At 47.9% G+C, this 23,622-nt stretch overlaps 1 protein-coding gene across 1 annotated transcript in view; it reads left to right on the forward strand.

The window, feature by feature from the left end:
* The window catches only part of LOC144781721 (transmembrane protein 272-like), a 127,508-nt gene that overhangs the window by 31,986 nt on the left and 71,900 nt on the right, over nucleotides 1-23,622 (forward strand). The window contains exon 2 of the mRNA XM_078660698.1: nucleotides 22,840-22,969. Coding sequence (XP_078516824.1) covers nucleotides 22,937-22,969 — 33 coding nt within the window. The 5' untranslated portion in view covers nucleotides 22,840-22,936. The remainder of the gene's footprint in view (nucleotides 1-22,839; nucleotides 22,970-23,622) is intronic.

Below are 23,622 nucleotides of genomic sequence, written 5' to 3' on the forward strand. Positions count from 1 at the left end.
ATGTCAGCATGCCGATGCAGGATACTTTGGAGTGCTACACTGGAATAATAGTCTGCAGCGGTGTTCAGGTACAAGGGTTGGATGCAAGTGCTTCTTGAGGGACTGCACACTAACACATTGAATGTCCTTACGTGGAACGTTAGGGGGTTGAATGATGGCAGGAAGGCCCGACTTGCACATGCGTATTTAGCAAGGCACAATATTGACATATGCTTCATGCAAGAAACGCACCGTAATGTGAAGCCATTACATCGTTTGCGCCACAGTAGATGTGGAGAAACACACTCCGCTATTTATTCCAACTACGCACAGGGAGTGGCGGTTCTAATTCCGAAAGGAGTGGACTGGCGTGAAGATGCTGCATATATTGATCCCGAAGGGAGGTGTATAATTCTAAATGGGCGACTGGGCGGTATGTCAGTAATACTAGCGGCTGTGTATGGTCCAAATGTCGACTCCCCGGAATTTTTCCACGACCTTTGGTCACGGATTAGAGCAATTAGCTGCCATATGATAATTTGGGGCGTAGACTTTAATGCCATACTGAATGATGACATTGATAGACAGGGCTCGGCTGGCACCTTACATCCTCAGGCTAGCGCGGCAATACAGGATATCATGTCAGACGGGGATTTGTTAGATATTTGGCGGGTCCGTCCTCTGGGGCTTAAGGAGGGGACATGTATCTCTAGCCACCATACCGCCTGGTCCTGTTTGGACTACTGGTTGGTATCGCGGGATGCTGCCACCTGGACACTCAAAGTGGTCCACCTGGCGGGCTCGCTGTCAGACCATGCCCCTTGTTTGCTTAAACTGCACTTGCCAGATGTGCCCCTGCGTACTTTCACTTGGCGATTACCCCCCATTCACTTCTAGGCGAGGCCTTCAAAGAGGAAATCCGATCCAACATTTCTGAATATTTCACTCTTAATACTGGGTCGGTAGACACTGTAGCTACGCTATGGGAGGCCTTTAAGATCGTGATCAGAGGACAATGTCTCGCAAGACAGGCCTGGGTGCTTAAAGCCATCAGGGGCACTATAGCAGACTTAGAAGGCCAGATAAGGGAACTAGAAAAGCAATTCTATTCTATAAATGACTCCGTTACAGCTGCACTTCTAAAGGCAAAACTATTGGAGTTTGCTGAGGAATCGCAGCGAGAGGTCCCATTTTTGGGTAAATATGCCGAGGCAAGAAGATATGGCGAAGGTAACAGACCGGGCCGTACGCTGGCGGGCATGATTCGTCCATCCAGGTCTACTGCCTTCGTACATGAGATAAACACTGCTAGTGGAGACACTATTAGGGGACAATCAGAGATTCTCAACGAGTTCTCCAACTTTTATTCTTCCCTGTATACTGCCATCCAGGAATCCAGCCCAGAAGGCCTGCAGGAGTTTTCAGACCCTATTGCCCTGGTATGGTATAACAATACACACAGAGTTTATATGGACATCCCCATCACGGTGGAGGAAGTAGCACAGGTCGTAAAAATCTTGCCGCTTAATAAGGCCCCTGGGTCGGATATATGACGTTACCACGCGGTCTTTTACCACGCAGACCATTACCACGCATTTTTTACAACGCAGGATCCTTTACCACGCAGACCATTACAACGCTGGTATTTACAACGCAGGTACTATTACAACGCATACCATTACAACGTAATTATAGGTAAGTAAATAATATGGTAAAATAATTTAATTATTAATAATATTTTTTTAATTAATAAATTATTATTTTAATATTTAATATTTTAATTATTTATATTAATATTTATTTATTAATTTTTAAATATATATGTTAAAAATACCCCTGTACCCCAAAACCCAAACCCAGCCCTAAAACCTAAAAATACCCCTGAACCCCAAAACCCAAACCCAGCCCTGAACCCTAAAAATACCCCTGTACCCCAAAAACTGAAAACTGACCCTGAACCCTAAAAATACCCCTGCACCCCAAAAACTGAAAACTGACCCTGAACCCTAAAAATACCCCTGTACCCCAAAAACTGAAAACTGACCCTGAACCCTAAAAATACCCCTGTACCCCAAAAACTGAAAACTGACCCTGAACCCTAAAAATACCCCTGCACCCAAAAACTGAAAACTGACCCTGAACCCTAAAAATACCCCTTTACCCAAAAACTGAAAACTGACCCTAAACCCTAAAAATACCCATTTACCCAAAAACTGAAAACTGACCCTGAACCCTAAAAATACCCATTTACCCAAAACCCAAACCTAAAATATTTTTAAAAAAATTATATACTTACCAATACTTACGTTGTAATGGTATGCGTTGTAAAAGTACCTGCGTTGTAAATACCAGCGTTGTAATGGTATGCGTGGTAAAGGGTCCTGCGTTGTAAAAGTTGCGTGGTAAAGGTAGGTCGTGGTAAAAGTTGCGTGGTAAAGGTTGTATACCCCTGGGTCAGATGGCCTGACTACTGCTTTCTACAAGACATATGCGGAGGAACTGGCCCCCAGATTGCTCACAGTATATGAAGAGGAATTGGAGACAGGCGTTCTTCCACCGTTAATGAGGGAAGCAATAATCATAACGCTGTTGAAGCCCGAGAAGGCAGAAACTGAGGTCGACTCCTACAGGCCACTATCCTTGTTTAATGTGGATGTAAAGATCTATGCTAAACTGCTGGCAAATAGCTTGCAACCGCTCCTTCCGATGATTGCACTCCCGGACCAATCAGGGTTTATCCCTGGACGGTCAACATCACGCAACTTGCGTACATTGTTTTCGGTGTTGCATTATCCTCACCCGAGCTTCCACGCCGCTGCCATTTATTTAGATGCAACAAAAGCGTTTGACACGCTTGAATGGCCATATTTGTTTACAATATTAACCCGCATGGGATTAAACCCTCAGTTTATAAATCATATCAGGTTGTTGTATACAAAGCCGCTTGCTCGGATCAGGGTTAATGGTTTGCTATCTGACCCATTCCATATATCGCGGAGCACGAACAGGGTAGCCCCCTTTCGCCTCTACTCTTTGCCATAGACATGGAGCCCCTGGCTGCCAGAATCCGGCAACATCATACCGCACGGGGAATTGGTTTCAGTACACGTAGCCTCCTGATTTTGCTGTATGCGGATGATGTGACCCTGTACATTCTCAACCCCGAAGAAAATCTAGATTCGGTCCTTAGAGAATTCATCAGATTTGGAGGGCTAGCAGGTGTCTCTATTAACTGGACAAAATCAGTAATTTTCCCACTGACAGATGGTACTCCAATAGTGACATCTGAATTCTCACTGAGATGGGAGGCTGAGGCATTCAAATATCTGGGGGTAGGGCTGAGACAAAACCTGCAGAAGATCTTGAACTTTTTTTTTTTTTTTGAAAACCTTTATTGGTCATAAACACATGATATACAGCTCAATGCCTACAACCCACATCCGTAGGCCGGCAGTTACAGTGTTCCGTAAGAAGATGTTCAAGTAGTCCCAATAAGGGTATGTGATTAACACAGCAAGCCGCCTACAACCCATACGGGCCGGCCGCGATGTACTTAGACGTGGGTCATAGAGGAGATTGCATGATATCTACTTGATTACCATGTGGTTTTTGAGCAACAAAGCAATGAGGTTACTTTTAACATTTAAAACAACTATACAACGTATTATGTTCATTTCCTTCCCCAAGTGAAGCCACTATGTTGGGTTAGCGGTGTGGTGGAGCTTGTAGCGCGGGGGCGCGAAGTTGACGTCCTCGTCCAGCATGTAATGTTAGGCCATGCCGGCCGTGTCGTCACCGCTGCATCAAATGTGACTCAATTTCGGGGAAGGTATTTTTCATGCTTGCCATGCGGAAAGTATGATATTGTGTCTTGCTATGGGTGTGTTGCAGTGGATATTTTCCTGAGTGAGACTAGCCGTGCTGAAACAAGGCCGAATAAAAAAGGGGGGGGGGACGCCAGCCTCCTCGCAATCCAATCCCTCCATGTTTTTGACGTTGTGTGTTCGGGGGCGTAACATTCGGTGTGACGTGTGTTTGCAATTGCAGGTCCTAGAGCAAGCTTTTTCCAGCAGGGGGAAGCATATGTAGGAGGCGCGCGCGGGGGTAATGTCGTTGGTAGTGTGAGAGTGGGTGTAGCCCATACGTGTGGGCGGTGTTGCTGTTACTGCCATTTATCCCTCAGTTATCCCCCTCAACGGATGCCTCATCAGTGTGTGACTGAAGTAGGTATGAAGTGAGGGGACCCCATAGATCCTTGGGTCGTGACTTATGTGGTAAGAGGTCAGCATAATTGTGTAATTGTTCTTGCCAGGTAGCCATGCAACTCAGCCAGTCCTTAAATTTAGGTGCCCGCCCCCTGCCCCATCTGCATGCCACCAGTCGCTTAGCCAAAAGAAGGCTTAGTGCAAAAAATTTGCAGTTTGTCTTTACCGCAGGGTGAGCAAGTCCGAGCAGTGCTATTTTAGGACAAGGGTCTATGGATATTCCGATCATGGCCGATATAGCGTCAAACACCTCCAGCCAGTATGAGGCGACTGCTCGGCATCTCCACGCTAGATGTATAAAATCTGCTCCCGGGGTGCCACATCGGAGACATTGATCGTCGTCCTTGAGGCCCAGACGGTGTAATTTTGCAGGCGTGAAGTAGAGCCGGTGCAGGAATTTATAGTGTATCAATCGGAGGCGAGTGTTGCCGGTTACGGCGTGCGTGTGAGAGCAGCTCGTCTCCCATTGCTCGTCTGTCATGGGATCGGTTAGGTCAGCATCCCAGTCGTGCCTGGCTCTAAGGGAGGGAGGTGATGGAGCTACCTGGACATGTTTATACAACATGGAGACTACATGCTTCGGGACCGTTGACTGGAGCAGGGAATGTAGAGGCGCCATGATTTCTGGTTCGTCCGGAAAATTGGGCGTGACGGATTTAATGTTTTGCCGGAGGCGAACATAGAGGAAAGTATTCATCATCGTGGGGGAGTTGTCCCCAAAAAGCTGCACTACCGTGCGGAAAGTGCCATGGAGATAAAGATCTCCCCAGGTGTATATAGCGCATTTGGCAAGGAATTTACGTCCTAATTCTTCCCGGGCGACACTCACTCTGGGGTCATTAGCCACCGCCATCAGAGGTGAGTAAGCGAATAGTACTCCCATATGCCCTGCAATGCGTTTCCAGGCTCTAACAGTACAGTCCACCGTAGTCGGGTCTCTGTCGGTCATACTGACCGTAGTGTAGATATACCCCGAGGGTTTTTCTGGTCTCATGTACCCATCCTCAACTGCCAGGTGGGCCATGAATGGAGGGGGATGGAACCAGTACGAAGCGAAGTGCCCTTGGGCACAATCGTAGTATTTTCGGAAGTCCGGGACTTCAAACCCTCCTTGGTGGTAAGGCAGCATCAGGGTTTTCAAACTGATTCTGGCCTGTTTGCCTCCCCAGATCAGTCGCGATAGCTGGGAGTCGAGGGCCCGAAAGAAGCAAGAACCCGGGCTATATGGTATATTTGTAAATAGATATAATAGTTTGGGGAGGACAACCATTTTTATAAGGGATATGCGGCCAGCCATAGATAAAGGAAGGTGTAGCCACCTGGTAATGCTGTCCGTCAATTTGTCCAGGGCCGTCCCATAATTTGCTCTGATAAGGTCCTCTCGATTCCTGGTGATTCTGATTCCTAAGTATTTTATTTCATCAGATTCCCATACTAGGGGGTAGTCAAGAGGAAACTCCGAGGTCTTGTCCGTCAAGGGGAACATAGCAGATTTTGCCCAGTTTATCTGTATCCCCACTATAGCCCCGAATTTAGTAATCTCGCGCAGCAAGGGATTTAGATTGTCTTGTGGTTTGTCTACATAGAGGGTCATGTCATCAGCATATAACGCGATCAGGAGTTGCCGTTCCGGATAAACGAGTGCACGATGTCTGTGGTGTTGTCTAAGTTTCGCGGCTAGGGGTTCGATGGCGATCGCGAAGAGTATCGGGGACAGAGGGCAACCCTGCCGGGTACCCCGATGGATCTCAAATGGAGCGGAGCGAGCTCCGTTGAGCAGCACCGTAGCTTGGGGTTTACAATATAACAGCCGAATCCAGTCTAAAAAATTAAAGGGGACCCCCATCCTTTCGAGCAGTGTAAGGAGGTAATCCCACTCCAGGGAGTCGAACGCCTTTGTGGCGTCAAGGAACACAGCAGCAGCTTCGCATCTGGGGTTAATATCTTGCAGCACTGCTTGTAAAGTACGCAAATTATGAGATGTGCCACGGTTCGGAATGAACCCCGCCTGATCTGGAAGGACGAGTCGCTCCATAAGGAGGTTGAGACGTGTAGCGAGGACTTTAGCTAAGATCTTGCTGTCTGCATTTAATAATGAGAGGGGTCTGAAGGAATCGCAGTGTTCTGGTGGCTTGCCCGGTTTCAGCAGTGACATTATTAGTGCTTCTCGCATTGTGAGGGGGAGTGAGCCTTCTTCCAACGCAGTGTAGAAGACTTGTTTCAGTATGGGCGCTAGCACATGTATAAAGGATTTATAAAAATCGATCGGTAGGCCATCCGATCCCGGCGCCTTCCCTGACTTCATGGACATGATGGCATCCTTGATCTCATCAAGTTCGAGCTCATGATGAAGGAATTTTTGCTGGGACGGTCCCAGCCAGGCAATAGCAGTGTCATCTAAGTATTCCTGCAAGTTGAGCGTGTCAGTCCTATGTGAGGTGTAAAGCGAGGTGTAGTGTTCAGTTAACACTTGGAGTTGTGTCGCGGTATCGCGTTGTGGTGTGCCATGTTTGTCCAGTAAAGTGGGGACATAGTTTTGATATCGAGGGGTTTTGACTGCGTTGGCCAGTGCCTTACCAGGTCTGTCTCCCTCACCATATATCCGAGCATTGAAGGGTTTACCCAGAAACTTGCCTTCCCTATCTGCCACTTCTGAGTATTCGTTCAGTTTTTCCCTAATCTGAGCATGCGCTGCGCCGTCCCTGTCTCCACTAGCTATCTCTCGCTCTAGCTGGCGGAGCTCTAATTCTAGCTTGCGTATGTCTGTTCGCAGTGCCTTGAGAACTCCTCCCCCTTTGGCTATACAACTCCCCCTCATCGTCACTTTAAAAGGCCTCCCAAACTGTAGTGAGACTCGAGACTGAATTAATATTCCGTTCAAAGAACTCTGTGATTTCCTGCTCCAATTCAGCAGTGAAGGCAGTGTCAGTTAGATGTGCGGGATTCAGGCGCCAGTTCAGGAAAGGGGGTGTGGTAAGGGGAATGTGTAGGGAGAGAAGGACCGGGGAGTGATCTGAGTATGTGCGCGCCAGATGGCTTGCCTTGGTTAGCCATGGGGACAGACCTGCTGAAACAAATATATAGTCTAGGCGGGCCCATGTGGAGTGGAACGCAGAGCAATGAGTACCTTGTTTGGCGGCGGGATGCATATGTCGCCACGTATCCACCAGGTGGTGTTCCTTCAGTATTCCCAATAGTGAGCGTTGAGTATTCGTGTAGTGAGAGGCTTGTGGGTGTGACCTGTCCTGTGCGGGTATTAGTGCCGTGTTGAAGTCTCCCCCTAGTACCACGTGATCTATCCCCAAAGCCTGTATTTTCCCCCACATGGTGAGAAGAGCATCGGGGTCATCAGTGTTAGGGCCATAGTAACATGCAAACAGTATTGTGTGTGTGTGTAATTTCCCCCATAGCATACAATAGCGCCCTTCAGCGTCTACCTCAGTCCCAGCTGGAGTGAAATGTGTTCCTCGTTTCACAAGTATTGCCACCCCTCTAGCGTAATTAGAGTAGGATGAGAACACCCTGCTCATAGCCCATTTGGAAGCGAACAGAGGGGAACCGCTAGGCATCTGATGAGTTTCCTGCAACATAGCTACAGATATCCCGTGTCTGTCCAGATACCCCAATATTTGTCTTTTTTTCTTAGGGTTATTTAACCCGCGTATATTCCAGGAGGTTACACGGAACTTCGAGGCGGACTGTGGTTCAGCTACGTCTCCCATATCTCTAACAGAAAAACTGAGTACCAAATATCTGCAACATCCATGCGTTTATAACAATTGGCATCAAATATGTGAAGTGAATTCCAACTACCCTCTTGGTATGTCCAACTACTAGCGTGAACGGTAAACAATTCTGTCATGCAGGTATCATGCTGGAACATTCCCCCTCCCACTCCGGCAACCCCAACTCGCCGGGCATCCTGAACCTTCCCAATCCCAACTATCCCTCCCTCCCCCCAACTTAAAAACACAAGCAATGTCTCATATCCCTCCATTCTACAACTAGAAGGGAGATTTTGGGGCTCGCCCATTGGGGTACCGTACTAGGGGCACCAAACTTGCCATCCACCTCCCTACTCGCACCCACTTGGAACCAGGTACAGACCCGGTCTCTAGGCGTGGGACGGAGGTGGGCGATCGAGCCTGCCAAATATTTATACCAAGTCAAGCAGCAGTGTTAATTTGCACCTCACCAGGTTGTTGGTGCCCAGTTCGTCGCCTCTCCTCGTTAACGGAGCAGTCACATTGAGTGTGGTCTATTCTTGCTGGTTCATAGGCGAAGTGGATCTGGAGCGATGATTTTCAGCGCCTTCTCTGGTTTTGTCTGTTCTGTGTCGTTTAAGGAAGTCCTCCACCTGTTGAGGATTTTGGAAGAAGTGTTGCTTGCCCCCGTGGGAAACTTTCAATTTCGCCGGATACAGCATGGCGTACGTCATCTCTTGATCTTGAAGCTTCTTCTTTACTCCTGAGAATTTCCTCCTGGCTTCCTGCACCGCCGGGGTGAAGTCCGGGAAAAATGAGAGTGTAGTATTACAGTATCCTACGGTGCCAATCTCTCTCGCTCGGCGTAGCACCGCGTCCCGGTCTCTATAATTGAGGAACCTCGCAATGATGGGGCGTGGTTGGGCACCTGGCGGTGGGCGTGCGGCCAAGGATCTGTGGGCTCGCTCCACTATTAAGTGCGAGGAGAACGATTCCTTACCAAAGAGTTCGACGACCAAATTTTCGATGAACACCTCCATCTTCCCCGTGTTGGTGGACTCCGCAAGGCCCAGGACGCGGATGTTGTTGCGCCTGGACCTGGCTTCTAAATCCTCGTTTTTCTCCGCAATGATTTTTAAGAGCCTGTCCATTTGGGTCACTTGTCTGTTATTCGTAGTGGCACCATCCTCCAGGTCTGAGATCCTATCTTCCGCATCTTTAAGTCTGGTGTCGTGCTGTTCCAGCTTGGTAACCACACTATCCATGCGAGTATTGATCGTGTCAATTTTGGAGTCAATTTTGGAGTCTATGCTTGACCTCCCCATACTGCCTACTGGGCCCAGGTCAGGAAGCTTTCATACCCTGAGTATTTCAATCCCGAATGCACAGTTGATCCCTAGCACCTCGTTGTCGAAGAACTGTTATGTCTTGAATATCTTCGCCCTCTGTAGATTGAAGGGGGGCCAGTGTCCTCAAAATGAATCTTTCACCGTATTCTCCAGCATTTCTACTTTAGTCTGTCAATGAGTTATGGGGGAAATGGCACATCATTTAAAATGGCCCCTGTGGTGTGGCAGTGTTCTTCACCCTGCTCCTCCCTCTACTCCAAGACAAAAAAGTATTTGTTGGTGCACTTATTATCTTCCCTTATCTATAAGTAGATCTTCTATTCAGAAAGTGCTCCTTCATGGAGTAATTTTCTTCTCATTCTGGTTGCAGGACTTTCACAGACACTGCAGCATTGCCACCATTATGGCCTCTACCTGGAAAAGGTTAATCATATCCGCTGGCTTCCAAAGGCCTGCGAGAGAAAGCCATTTCGGCACTCCAGAGAATATAAGCCTACTTAGTGCCATGATTGCTCTGCCTCAACTAATCATTAAATGTTTCAACAATATGAGAGGTGTATAAAATACATAGGGAGTGTCCTGTTATGGTCATAGACAAACTATGGTTGCCCATGGTGTACAGATGGTCAACCATGTATAACAATGGTTTAAACTTGTTTTTGAACTCAGGTTTCACAGGAGTGATGCTTGGCATACAGGCATGTCAGTGGTCTGCACAAGTTAGGTAAAGCATAGATTTGTTTACTAACAGGAGTGGTGTGTGTCTTGCTGATTAACCCAATCCAGACAAATTATAGACTAAGATTTAGGGAGAAGTAGCATGTCATTTAGATAAGACCGTGGGACAAAGTAGAAGAGTACATTTTGCAAGTGGTTCTTATCAAATGTTAATCTCCTTTCTAATTTACAGTATCATACGTATTTCATTTTAAAAATAAAAACTCAGTTTGCAGCTTAGTGTTCCTTGTACATTTTGAGAAACATTAGCCTACAAGGCTGATCACTCAAAATAACAGTGTAAGAGTAGAAACTACAAGGTAAATTTCAAAGTATGATGAAGTGGGAGATATTTCGAGAAAATGGATCCTCCAGAAAATGCTGATGTGGCTCTGGTGCACCAGATTTCACGTGGATGTGGGTCCTAAGCCATACAAGAAAGTGTGAGTGCTCATTTATAGCTGTATGTTCAAATCAGCCCCCAAAATAAGAGTAAAATATGCTGATATATGGGATGACATGTCTCCTCCCTGTCATCATTAAAAAATGAAAGCCAAGGAAGTGACCCACATTAATGAAGTGGTCAAAGGCTATATTCCTTCATAAGGGCCGGAGACTATTTTGTGTCTTTCATTATCCTGAGTGTGTGGTGGACTTGACTTGTGGTGGACTTTCTCAAAAGCCTACACATGACTTTGCTCTACTTTATTCGCCGTACGTTGACAGGGCATGCCCAGACGTGGGTCCCTTGCTTACTTTACCACGGGATTCAAGCTAGCCTGGCTGATGAGGGGTGTTACCTTGAAATTGTTTCCTGGATCCTTGTTTCCGGTCCAGGGAAGACCAGGCTTGGCAGTTCGGGCTACACTGTTCCCATGAGGGAAAGGGTCAAGACTGATTTGCATATGGCTGGGTCTGAACTGGGGTGGCGAAGTGAGCTTAAGAATGATGAAGGATTCAACCAAGATGTGTGACTGGGGGTGAGTGTCTGAAAAGTTTCCTTGTGTTTGCTTTGTTCCTCCTAGACGGCCACACACCGTAGAGAGCTTAGGTGTGCCTAGATGGGCCATCACTGACAGGATGGGAGAGCGGAACAGGGTACAGCCCTATTTACACTTGAATAGGCTGTGTCCTGCCCCCTCACAAACGGCTGCATTCCCCCTTGTAGTTAGGCTGGAGCCAGGACAGGGAAGGCAGGATGACTGGGAATTTCAAATTAAAACCTCTAGAAGCTTCTCCCACTTCAAAGTAAGGCCCAGGTAAAAATATTGGACCTCAGATACCAACCTGTCAGTATATTTCTGGTCCAGTGAATACTCTGCTAGGAAAAAGAACTGCTGTGTTGCTGATAATACTGCCAATCTGCTGGACTGCTGCTATGAAGGACTACTGCCCTGTTGCCTGTGTGAGAAGGACTGGACCTGCATCTGTTGAAGCCAGTACTTCAAAGTGAATCCAAGGGCTAGATGGCTGGCCTCCTGGCTAAAGCTTCAGGGACTAATGCTTCAACAACCTTGAACCCACTCATGGCCCCTTCAAAGTGGGCCTCAACGCGCTCCCAAAGCCCATCTATGGAGTCAGCAGAACTGAAGCATCTCCAGCACAGCATGCCACAACACCAGCAGACCCGGAGCATTGCCTTTGCTGTTTGACGCACCACTTTCAGAACTGATGCATCGCCTCTGCTTTGAGGGTTCTCCTGATACAAGGACTCTGCATCGACCCCGCAGCCTGCATCGGAACTGTCACTAGTTCAAACCTTTCCCAACACAGACCTTCGCATCACAAAACCCTCATCGACAGCAGCCTCTATGGCGACACAGGTTCTTGCATCACAGCCTCATAGCTCTTCGGAAGCCACACATCGCCTTTAATAACGCATCTTCCATGCCGGACTTCTCCATCGCAAGCCCTTGTCGAGAGGATCCTCGACAACGATGCAGGACCTCACATCGCAGCTTCGCTTCTCTGAACTAATGGATCCTGTTGCCTGAGCGATGCATCTTCTGAGCGGGACCTAGCTATACTCCATAAAACAGAATTTAAGTTATTCTTTTTCAGTGGGCTTACCTGGGTCAGGCTTACCTCGGTCCTTGTAGCCGGTCCATACTCCCATCACGGTCAGCCTGAACATGTGGCTTTTTCCCAGTCTGGCGCAACCATATATCCGAAGTTGCCACTTTGGGCTTTTTGGTGCTATTTTTTCTGACATCTTTAAACTTGCATATCTCTAGTTCTACTAATTGGATTTTTGCCGGTTTGGTTGTGATTTCTTAATTACTCTATTTTTTAAATCTTAATCTGTTGTGGAATACTTTTTGTGTGGTGTTTTACACTGTATTACTATTTGAAGTGCTGTACAAATAGTTTGCATATTGCCTTTAAGTCGGACTGCTCCATGCCAAGCTAGTAGAGGGTTGAGTACAGATTATGTTGTTGTGACTTCACCTTGACAAGGATTGTGGTTTCAGCTTGAGGAGAGTTTCTTGCCCCTCAACAAATCACCCTATTTCAAACAGGCTGTTTTGACTTTAGTGAAAAAGGTAGTTTCAAATTTACAGCCAATAGTTGGCATGCTGTTATTTACTGTGCTAAAAAAAAGGCTCCGCTCATGCCAATTTGACGACTTAAAATATGTATCAAATAAATAAAATAGTCTGTGAATCATAGAGCTGGGTTATAAGTGCATCCCCGGGAAACTGTAGGATAAAGCTAAAGCACACTAGTATAGAATGGAAATATAGCTGTTTTCTTACAGAGGGATCTAATAGACAACATATAATGCAACTAAAACAAAAAGCGTCGCAATTGAAAAATGAAAACTTTCAGAGCTGACCAAACAATTCAAGGCTTGTGTGGCTAATTTGTGCTGGTCTGCAAAAGGTCTGTTATGTTGAAGAAAAAGAGGGATCAGTAGAATCGGCCTGGCTCTTATGGGAGGCCTACATAATGGTGGTTAGAAGGGCCAGGGGGTTTCTTTGATCACCAGACATCAAAAAGAAAAGCGGAAACACCTAGCGACCATACATCGCTTATACGAGGTGGGGGACAGAGCGGGCAAGCTTCTGGTGTGGTTGGACAAGAGAGAAGAAGCTTCCATATGGGTATTTGAGATCACTCTAGATGGGGGAGACAGGGAGGGATCGGCAGGGAATAGCAGATGCCTTCGCAACTTACTAGAGGCAATTATATACACTATTGGCTCGTATCACAGAAAATGAAGTGATGGAACTATTAGCAACTCTGGATATGCTCTAACTGGAGGCAGTGGACAAGGATCATTTAGAATCAGACCTTACAGACTGTGAAGTAGTGTAGGCTATCGAATCATTAAAAGCCAGGAAAGCAATGGGCCCGAACCGCTTACCGATTGAACTATACAAACTGACAGTGACCAAAACTGCCCTATACTTAGTGAAGATGTACCAGGAAAGTCTTAAAATCGGGAAATTACCCAAAAACCAAAGACTCGCAAATAAAGTAGTGATACACAAGACCGGGAAATAACTGGAGAGCTGTGCGTCTTACAGACCAATATCCTTGCTAAATGCAGAGGTCAAGATTTTAGCGAAAGTGTTGCCAACCGAATTGGCTCCAATGCTACACAAGTTAATCCACCCGAACAATCAGGCTTTAAGCTTAGTAGAAATACTGCACTTAACTTGCGGCATCTTCAGGGAGTACTGGGAGAGCTGACAGCATTCGAGGAGTGGCCGTTGTGGTGTATTTGGGAGCCAAGGTGGCATTTGATATGATAGAATGGCCCTTCCTATTTGCTGTCCGAGAGAGAGCGAGAGAGAGAGAGAGAGAGAGAGAGAGAGAGAGAGACTGGGGTTTGGTGGGAAGTTCTGTCCGACTGCGATATGCGGAACTTTTAGCACAAATGACGGTAAATGGGGGGCATTCAGCTGTTGTTAAATTACAAAGAGGGACGAGACAGGAATGTCCCCTTCCTCCTTTGATATTCATTCTGGTCCTGGTGCCACTACCGATGTGTATACGGGGTGACCCGCTTATTGGGGGACTTAGAAGGACTGCAGATTGGGAGGATAGGCTCTCCCTTCATGCAGACGACATCCTTCTCTACTTGGCAAAACCCTACTCCTCCCTATACAGGGTGCTCCATATCTTTATCCTGTTTCTAAATTACTCCGGTTACACCATAAACTGGGATAAATTGCTATATACGTCCTCTATGGCCCAAGACCAAATCTTCCCAGAACCTGCACAGCAAGAGTTGTAACAGAAGGATTCCAATATCCGGGAATTTATGTCACCAGAGACCCCTCCGTCTTTTATGAACCTCAACTTAGTCCCCCCTCTAAGACTGCTTCGGGAAGATGTACAATATTGGAGGTCTTTGCCCTTGTCGCTGATAGGCAGGGCCTCCTTATGCAAAATGATGGCACTTCCCCGCTTCTTATACATTTCTTATACATTTTGCAAAATACACCCTACTCGGTCTCTCACACATACTTTCAGGCAGTTGAAGCGGAAGTACGGACAATCCTCTGGAATGGAGGGACTCCACGAATAGCGTTAAATAAATTGACTAATATTATTACTGGGCAGCGCAGCTTATAGTGATCAATCAGTGGGTACATACACCACATGACGAACCGGCCTATAGGATGGATAAACACAATATGGGATCGAGGGGATTCCGTAGGGCCATCTATGGGGAAACGAGAAACACCAGTAGCAAACACCAACATCAAGCTCAATCATGATATGGCATACAGCGTCAGCGGCTCTAGGGTGGCGAGAGAAAATTACCCAAGCCACTCCCCTATCAGATACGGCACAGTTGGGATTTCTAGTAAACCACCCAGTTTTTGACAAATGGGACCTTATTGGTCAAGGGTAGGTGACATGTGAGTGAACCTCCAAAGGGACTATGAGTTGGTGTTGTAAAATACCTTCCGCTATAGTCAGATAAGGCATGCTCTACAACTTGCCTTTCCAAAGGGTACCGACCTCCAGGTCTCCTCCCCTCTGGAGGATAGGTTGCTAGATGACTATCTGAAAGAAAAAGCAATATCTTTAACCTATTGAAAAATACTAAACAATTCCATCGACATCTTGGAGAAAGTGCGGGCCAAATGTGTGGAAGATATGGGGATCTGAGTAATTGCGTTCACCTGGGAGGTGGCCTATGGTAAATGTACAGGAATTTATATAGCGCAAATCACCGAGCAGTTTCTAAGCGCTTGCTTAGGGAACCCATCCTGGTATTCCCCTATGAGATAACCCCGCCAGGGTATCCGCAAGGTGAAAGCCAGGCATCCCGCCGCGAGGGGCCGTTGTGGAGATTAAGCAAGCTATTGCCCAGAGTCGCAAAGTGTGAACCCGTGAATCGAGTAGGCACCAGAGCGAGAATTGTCGAGTCCATGGACATTTTAGGACTTAAGACCCCGCCGAGCCGGGAATTGAACCCTGGTCCCGGGCTGACCTCTGCTTCCAGGACTGCCTCCTCTAACCAGTGAGCCACACTTCTCCATGGTCACAATTCAGATTGGTCCAACTAAAGATCCTACACAGGACATATTGTACATGCACAACACTAGTAAAAATGGGAAAACTCGAGTCAACACAATGTCCTAGGAACTGAAGCCAGGAGGGCACATTTTTACACCTGTGGGGGAATTGCCCAATGATTCAAACATACTGGAAGGCAATTGTAAAACGTTTGATGATATTGTGTTGGGAATAGGAGGAGGCTTCTCCTCAATGGTGTTTATTAAATATTTGGGCGACAACAAATCTAACAGCCAGGCAATGACTGTGGGTCACATTAGGCCTCATGGTGGCCAAACGTAACATAGCTACAAAATAGAGGGCAGAGGTGGGGCCCACATTCCTGGGCTGGGAAACCAACATGGCTTAGTGCATGCAGGCAGAGAAGGTGGTTTACGAAAGGAGAGGTTGCCCACACAAATGGACAAACATTTTGGTGGGCTGGAATGGAAGTAGAGGGATGCCCTGTCAGCCAGTTAGAAGACCTCACAGTTTGGAAGGGACTGAGGATTACGTACAATAGCAATATTGTTGAGATCTGAAAAGGGGGAAATGGGCGAGCAACGCGTCAAAACTTAGAGATGAATGTCCTGATATTTAAAAGACACGTAATTGTGATCTGACACTGGCTGTGATAACCACTGCTGTCATGTGCCCTTTAGTCCCTTTTCTTTTCCCTTTTATAATAACAAGATGTTAAAAAAAAAAGAATTGTGTGGCTACGGTGTTAAACATGAGAGACAGGTTTACATGTCAGAGATTGGCAGAACTTGGCAGAGATGGTTAGCAATTAATAAAAAAAATGGCTGCAGTTATTACAGTTGTGCTAAGGCAATGTTTCTTGTTCTAAAACCGCCAAGTTTAACCGTTGAACATTAGGCACTCAAATGATTGCACCTAAGCAGTAATGTTATGTTCTTTTTGCATCTTGCATAAATTGTGCAGAGACCACGAGAAAGTCTATAAGGTAGCGCCCATTCATGCCTTGGAAATAAGAGTGTTCTCTGATTTACGGAGCCGTACCCCAAGAAAATGAGGGAATTCACTTTGCACATGCGCATACTCCTAGTAAGGCAGCATTCAAATGTGGAAGGAGGACCGGAGGCGAAAAACTAGACACCGATCACACATACATTGCCAACATCCTGGTGTGACTGTGAGGTGCCCTTAAAGACCCTCCCCTCACATGGGGCAGTCACATCCGATGGCTGGCCACAGGGGCACTGAGTCTGTGAGTACTTTTTAGACTGTGCATACAGTACATATGCATAGGCACCCACAGCTTTAGTCTGTGGAGGAGCTTGAGGGCCTCCAGAGGGCGAGGATCAGTCAAGGCCAGCACCCTCCCTCGTGGGAACCCTAAGTTGCTCCTAAAACATTAGGACTTGGGTAAACATGGCGCCCTACTGTATGATCTCCCATATCCCCACTTTCACAGGAGGCGATGCATTGGGAGGGACACTCTTCTCTCTATGGTGTTATTTGACGACCACCATGACAGAGTAGGCACTCCATTACAGTGGGCAGAACTAGTGGCGATACACCCTCTTGTTTGAACCAAGGACATTGTAGGTTTTAAATGGGAATTACAGTCTCCAGTGCGCTGTGGTGTAACAAATGGCATTACATGGGCACCTCAGAAGGAAGAAAACATGCCCCAAAGATCGACTAGTATATGGATCCCCTGATCATCCTGCTTCTTTCCTAAAAGCCTTCATTTCACAGCTGGTACTATGTCACTCTCAAAGTGTCTGACAGAAAGTACAGATTTCGAATTTAGCCCTTGCTTTAGAAGTACGAATGCGCTGCTCGTGTTTCTCGTGTCGCTGGGTGATGTATTTAAGAATCCATTGTTTCTAGGATTTTTTTTTACCTAATCAATTTGCGGAATTTGTCCTGGTCGGGCTGATAGTATAAACGTGACTTTCTTCTTTAACATTCCTACTTCAGCAGCCCACATGTTTTATTGTTTCCTTTCAGGTGATAAATATGCATGAGCTTTCGTGTGGGGTGTGTGTCGTTAATTACACATTGCACAACGTGGCAGCGGTGCTATAAAACCTCTTTCGAGGCACACACATTTACCAGCACTGAAAGAGCCCGGCACCTTCTCTGCCAACAATCCTAGAACTCACAAGAAGGTAAGTGCTTGAATGTACCCTCTTAGTTTCCGGAGGGTAGGGTTGCTGCCATGTTGGGATTTGAATCTGCTGTAAGATGGCGACTTTTTTAGTTTTCAACAAAGTACATTTGGAATGTGTACTATTGTTGTATTGAAAACCTGATGAGACGATAATTGCATGCTTAATTTCTATTTCCAAAGAGAAGAATTTTCCTGAGAGTGTGAGTAAAACGCTCTTCATCTTATTGATCTGTAATATCTACAGATGCACGTGCTATTTAAAAGTGTTTTGGGTATATTCCTGTCAATCTGTATTCCAAGGTTTTTTTAACCCGGTGAAAGCAGTTCATATCAATCTCTCGGGTAGGATTAGTTCAGAGTTAGAAGTAGTGTGTCTAGAAAAGTGACCAGTGAACTATATACCCAGTGTCCGTAAAGACATGCAGTGGAATCTGAGAAAATCGTCAGGTTCTCAGTGTGACCTAGTGTGTCAACCCTAAAGCAGAAGTATATAGACAATTCTTTCCCACGGTTTAAGGTAGTTTGTATTCTAACAAAGTCAGTCATTTCATTTCAATTTGTTACTTTATTTCGGTCAGAGACCATAAAAGTAACAATTCATCAGTGCAAGTACAAATACATCATACCATAAAAGGATGAAAACAATTCAGGATGTGTTACATTCTCATTAATAGTACTAGATTGATAAAAACAATAAAAGCAAACAGTACTATGTTATACTTTGATATCGATAGAGTAAAAACAATTCATTTAAGATGGATGAATTACTTACTCAAAAATAGCACGAGTTAAGTAAAACAATAAAACCCTACCATACATTAAAGTACATTTGTGTCTGACCAGTCAGAGGCCTAGGATGGTTGAGGTAGGGACAGAGAGGAGTTGACTCCAAATGTGTCAAATTCTCTCGAGATACTTGCCTACAGAGAAACTTTAACAGAGGACGTACCTACTCTATAGATCCTCCAGGCTATCTTATACTGGCGGCGGGCTCCTAGATAGCGACGTTGGGGAGCTTTTCCTCTGTTTGTAGTAAGAAAGAATAAAATAAGGATGAGAGACATAAACATGGGTAGATGGAAAGAAAGAGGAAAGAGCAGGTGGTCAGAGGAAGGTTGCAAGAATGGAAGTAAATGTCGAAAGATGTAATGAAGAAAAGGAGAAAAGTAGGATGGAAGGGTGAAAGACTGAATGGATCGACCTTTGAGGATGGAAGAGTGAAAGACTGAATAAGCGACCTTTGACCCTGCTTGCAGGCAGGTCGCCCCCACGCCACTGCTCGTCACCTGACTGCCTAGTTCCTGCCTCCTTGCTGCCTCCTTCTTTTCTGTCTTTTTTTCGCTTCCCCTCTGCCCTGTGCGCCAGTTGCCCCTGCCCCCCCGCCATCCCGATCTAGCACTTTCCCGCCACTGCTTCCCCATGGCCCCGCCCCCTGCACACTCATGTGCCTCCCCGCTCCCGCCTCCCAGCTGCTTCTCCCTCCCAAGCCACCTCATATGCAGGCCGAGAAGCAGCAGCGCAGTGGACGTGAGCAGCGGGTGCCTAAGGCAAGCCTGTCTGTGCCCGTCTGCGCCTGGGCCGTGCCTGGGCCGTGCCCAGCGCCAGAACCCCAGGATCCCGCGAACGCCATGACACCAGAATCCACTACGACACCAGCACCCTCTACGCACTCAACGCCTGCTTCCAAGCCGCCCCGAAACGGACCCATGGACCCTTCTCCTGCCACACCTGCAGCTTCACCTGCGACAGAACCACCAAACCTCCAAGTACTGGACCCAACCAACTCCGCTGCATACTGCTCAACACCCGCTCCACACGCAAACATGCCGTCGAGCTCTGGGATCTGCTCGACACCTCCGCCCCAGATGTGGCCTTCCTGACCGAGACCTGGTGGAACAACTCCTCGTCGCCCGACATCGCCATAGCCATCCCAGACGGCTACAAGATCACCTGCAGGGATCGCGCCAACGGAACCGGAGGAGGAATAGCCATCGTCCACAAGTCCACCCACAAGGTCACCACGCACGCAGACGACACCCTCAACACCGCCGAACCCCTGCACTTCCGGATCCACACCGACCCCAACACCACCCTCAGAGGAACACTCATCTACAGACCCCCCGGGCTCAGTTCAGCGACTCCATCGCCAACCTCGCCAGCACCCACGCACTCACCTCCACAGACTACATCCTCCTCGGGGACGTGAACTTCCACCTCGAGAACAACAATGACGCCAACTCCGCCACCCTGATCGACAACCTTGCCAACCTCGGCCTGAGACAACTCATCACCACACCCACCCATGCCGCCGGCCACACGCTGGATCCCGTCTTCTCCACAGGCTCCTACGGTGCCTTCGACCGCACCATCGAACTCCACTGGACCAACCATCCATTTCACCTACAAGAAACCAACCGTGCTCCACCGCACCCAACTGCAGCCTCGCCGCTGCTGGAGCAAAGTCACCGAAGACCAGCAGATCACCTCCTTTGCCAAGAACCCACCCACCGACCCCACCAACCCAGACGCCGCAGCCCGAAACCTCAGACAGTGGATTAACGACTGCGCCAACACCCTCGCAACGCTCAAGAAACCCTCCAAAAGCCACGCCAACAAGAGAGACACCAGGTTCACCGACGAGCTCCAGACCTCGAAACGCGCATGTCAGAAACTGGAGAAGACATGGCTCCACGAACGCACACCAAACAGCCTCGTAATGGAACTCTCCAACCCCAGCACCAACGCCAATGACATCCCGCCCTCACAAGAACTGTGCGACTCACTGGCCAGCTTCTTCCACCGCAAGATCGCTGACATCCACGACAGCTTCAACACCACGACCGCCAGACTAAGTCAGACTCCACCTCCCCTGTGAACACCACCAGCGCCAACCGCCTGACCTCCTGGTACAATGTCAACGATGATGAGACACGCAAGGTCATGAACTCCATCCACTCAGGATCTCTGTCTGACCCGTGCCCACACCACGTATTCAACAAAGCAGACGCAGCCATTGCACCCCAACTAAGGAAGGTCATCAACATCTCCTTCGAAACAGCGACATTCCCGGAAAGCTGGAAGCATGACGAAATCAACGCCCTCCTCAAGAAGCCCAAAGCAGACCCCAAGAACCTCAGGAACTTCTGGCCCATCTCCCTGCTCCCGTTCCCGGCAAAGGTCATCGAGAAAATGGTCAACCTGCAACTGGCCCGCCACCTGGAAGACATCAACATCTTGGACCCATCCGAGTCCGGATTCAGACAAAACCACAGCACCGAGACTGCTCTCATCGCCGCCACAGACGACATCAGGCACCAACTAGACAATGGCGAAACATCAGCCCTCATCCTCCTGGACCTGTCAGTCGCCTCCGACACGGTCTGCCATCGTACTCTAAAGACACGCCTCCTAGAAGCCGGAATCCAAGAGAAGGCTCTTGACCGGACCACTTCCTTCCTCTCCGGCAGAACTCAGAGCGTCCGCCTCCCACCCCTCCGCTCCGAAGCCACCAACATCATCTGCGGCGTCCCCCAGGGCTCATCCCTCAGCACGACGCTGTTCAACATCTACATGGCCCCCTCGCACAAGTGGCCCGCCATCACAACCTCAACATCATCTCCTACGCCGACGACACCCAGCTCATCCTCTCCCTCACCAAGGACCCACACACCGCCAAAACCAAGCTTCACGAGGGAATGAAGGCCGTCACCGACTGGATGAGAAGCAGCCGTCTGAAGATGAGCTCGGACAAGACGGACGTCCTCATCCTTGGACCCACCCCCTCAGCCTGGGACGACTCCTGTTGGCCGACCACACTGGGAACAGCACCAACACCCACCGACCATGCGCGCAATCTAATATTCATCCTCGACTCCTCCGTCTCCAAGTCTAAGCAGGTCAACGCCGTCTCCTCCTCCTGCTACAACACCCTCCGCATGCTCCGCAGGATCTACAAGTGGATCCCGACCGAAACAAGAAGAACGGTGACACAGGCCCTCGTCAGACTGGACTACAGCAACTGACTCTACGCAGGAATCCCAGCCAAACACATACGACGACTACAACGCATCCAAAACGCCTCCACCTGACTGATCGCCAACGTCCCCTGCTGCAGCCACATCACCCCCACCTGAGAGACCTACACTGGCTCCCCATCGACAAGAGGATCACCTTCAAGCTCCTCACCCACGCACACAAAGCACTCCACAACGCCGGACCAGCCTACCTGAACAGCAGACTCAGCTTCCACACCCCCACCCGCTAGCTCAGCTCCGCCAGCCTCGCCCTTGCCGCTGTCCCCCGCATCCTACGAATGACCTCCGGCGGCAGATCCTTGTCCTACCTCGCCGCCAAGACCTGGAACACCCTCCCTACCCACATACGGCAGACCCAAGACCTACTCGCCTTCAGAAGACTCCTCAAGACCTGGTTCTTCGAGCAGTAGCAGCACCCTCCCACTCCACTCAGCGCCTTGGGACCCTCACGGGTAAGTAGCACGCTTTACAAGTACTCTGATTAATTGATTGATTGATTGGTCGAAGCATGAAAGAGTGGGAAGATGGAAGAGCACAAGGATAGATGGAAGAGTGAAATGATCAACAGATAAAAGGGTGAATAGCGGGAAGGATGAAGGCTGGGCAGATGGGGAAGATTGTAAGGATCGATAGGAAAGAAAGGATGGATGAATGATTGGATTAATATTTAAAATGGGGAAAGCATGAATTTATGAATTGATGGAAGGAGGATGAGAAGCTAAACAACATTCACTGAAGGGAATGTTTGCTCACTTGGCATGCTGGGTGTGATCATAGTTATGGTTAAAGTGGAGGTATTTTCATTTTCTACCTCCTCCCTAGACTACCTCCACAATATTTTGGTAGTTGATATTTTTTGCTACAACATTCTTGCAGCATGATATTTTTGTGGTCGATAGGAAAAGTGAGCAAGAAAGGTAAAGCAAGCTAAGGAGTGAAAGAAAGAGGCTGAATGCAGCATAAAACAGGGAAAGAAGCACTGACAACAAAGAAAGAGTGTTCAAGGCAGTGAGGAGTGAGATCGCAAGGGAGATCAAAAGGACGAAAGAGTGGAGTTGAGCTAAACAAAATATGTCAAGCAAAGTTGTGCATTTGGGATTATCAAACTAATTAATCCTAACTTTTCTGCAGGTCGGCCAACAAGAAAAACAGTCAATCATTAGCTCATAAGGACATCCTTGGTGTGCTGTGGAACTGAATCCGAAGAAAGCCAACAAACAACAGAGTCATGGCCCAAGACAGAGTGCATCAGGACTGCCAGGTAAAGAGACAGATGTAAAAAACGTAGAAACATCAAAAAGTATCAATATGGAATCAATAAGGGCTTCTGGTATACTTGAAAGAGAATATTGGAAGGTTGGTTCTCTTTCACATCCACAACATTCATTCTTGGTAGTGACCTACCTCATAAATGTTAATGAGGTAGGTCACAGTTTGCGACCCATTAGGAATGAAAGCCATCAGAGGGAAGGTGGCTTGCTACGGTCCGCAGACCACCTTGGTCTGTGGAGAAGTGTGGCTCAGGGGTTAGAGGTGACAGACCTGGAATCTGAGATCGGTCCTGGACCAGGGTTCATTTCCCTTCCCCGGCGGGTCTTGGGCTAAAAATTCCACGGACTCGCTAATTCTCGCCCCGGTGCCTCCTCGACTCACGGGTTCACACTCTGTGACTCTGGGCAACAGCTTGCTTAATCTCCACAACGGCCCCTCGTGGCGGGATGCCTGACTTTCACCTTGTGGATACCCTGCTATCTCACAGGGGAATATCAGGAAGGGTTCCCTAAGCAAGCGCCGGGAAACCCACTGCGGGTAGCTGTGCGCTATATAAGCTCAACTACACACACACACACACACACCTTGTCTGTGATTGCGTGTGCGTTAAAGCAACACTTTTTAATTTGAAATTCAGCCGTT

Source organism: Lissotriton helveticus, chromosome 9 (assembly GCF_964261635.1).
Source record: "Lissotriton helveticus chromosome 9, aLisHel1.1, whole genome shotgun sequence".
NCBI lineage: Eukaryota > Metazoa > Chordata > Amphibia > Caudata > Salamandridae > Lissotriton > Lissotriton helveticus.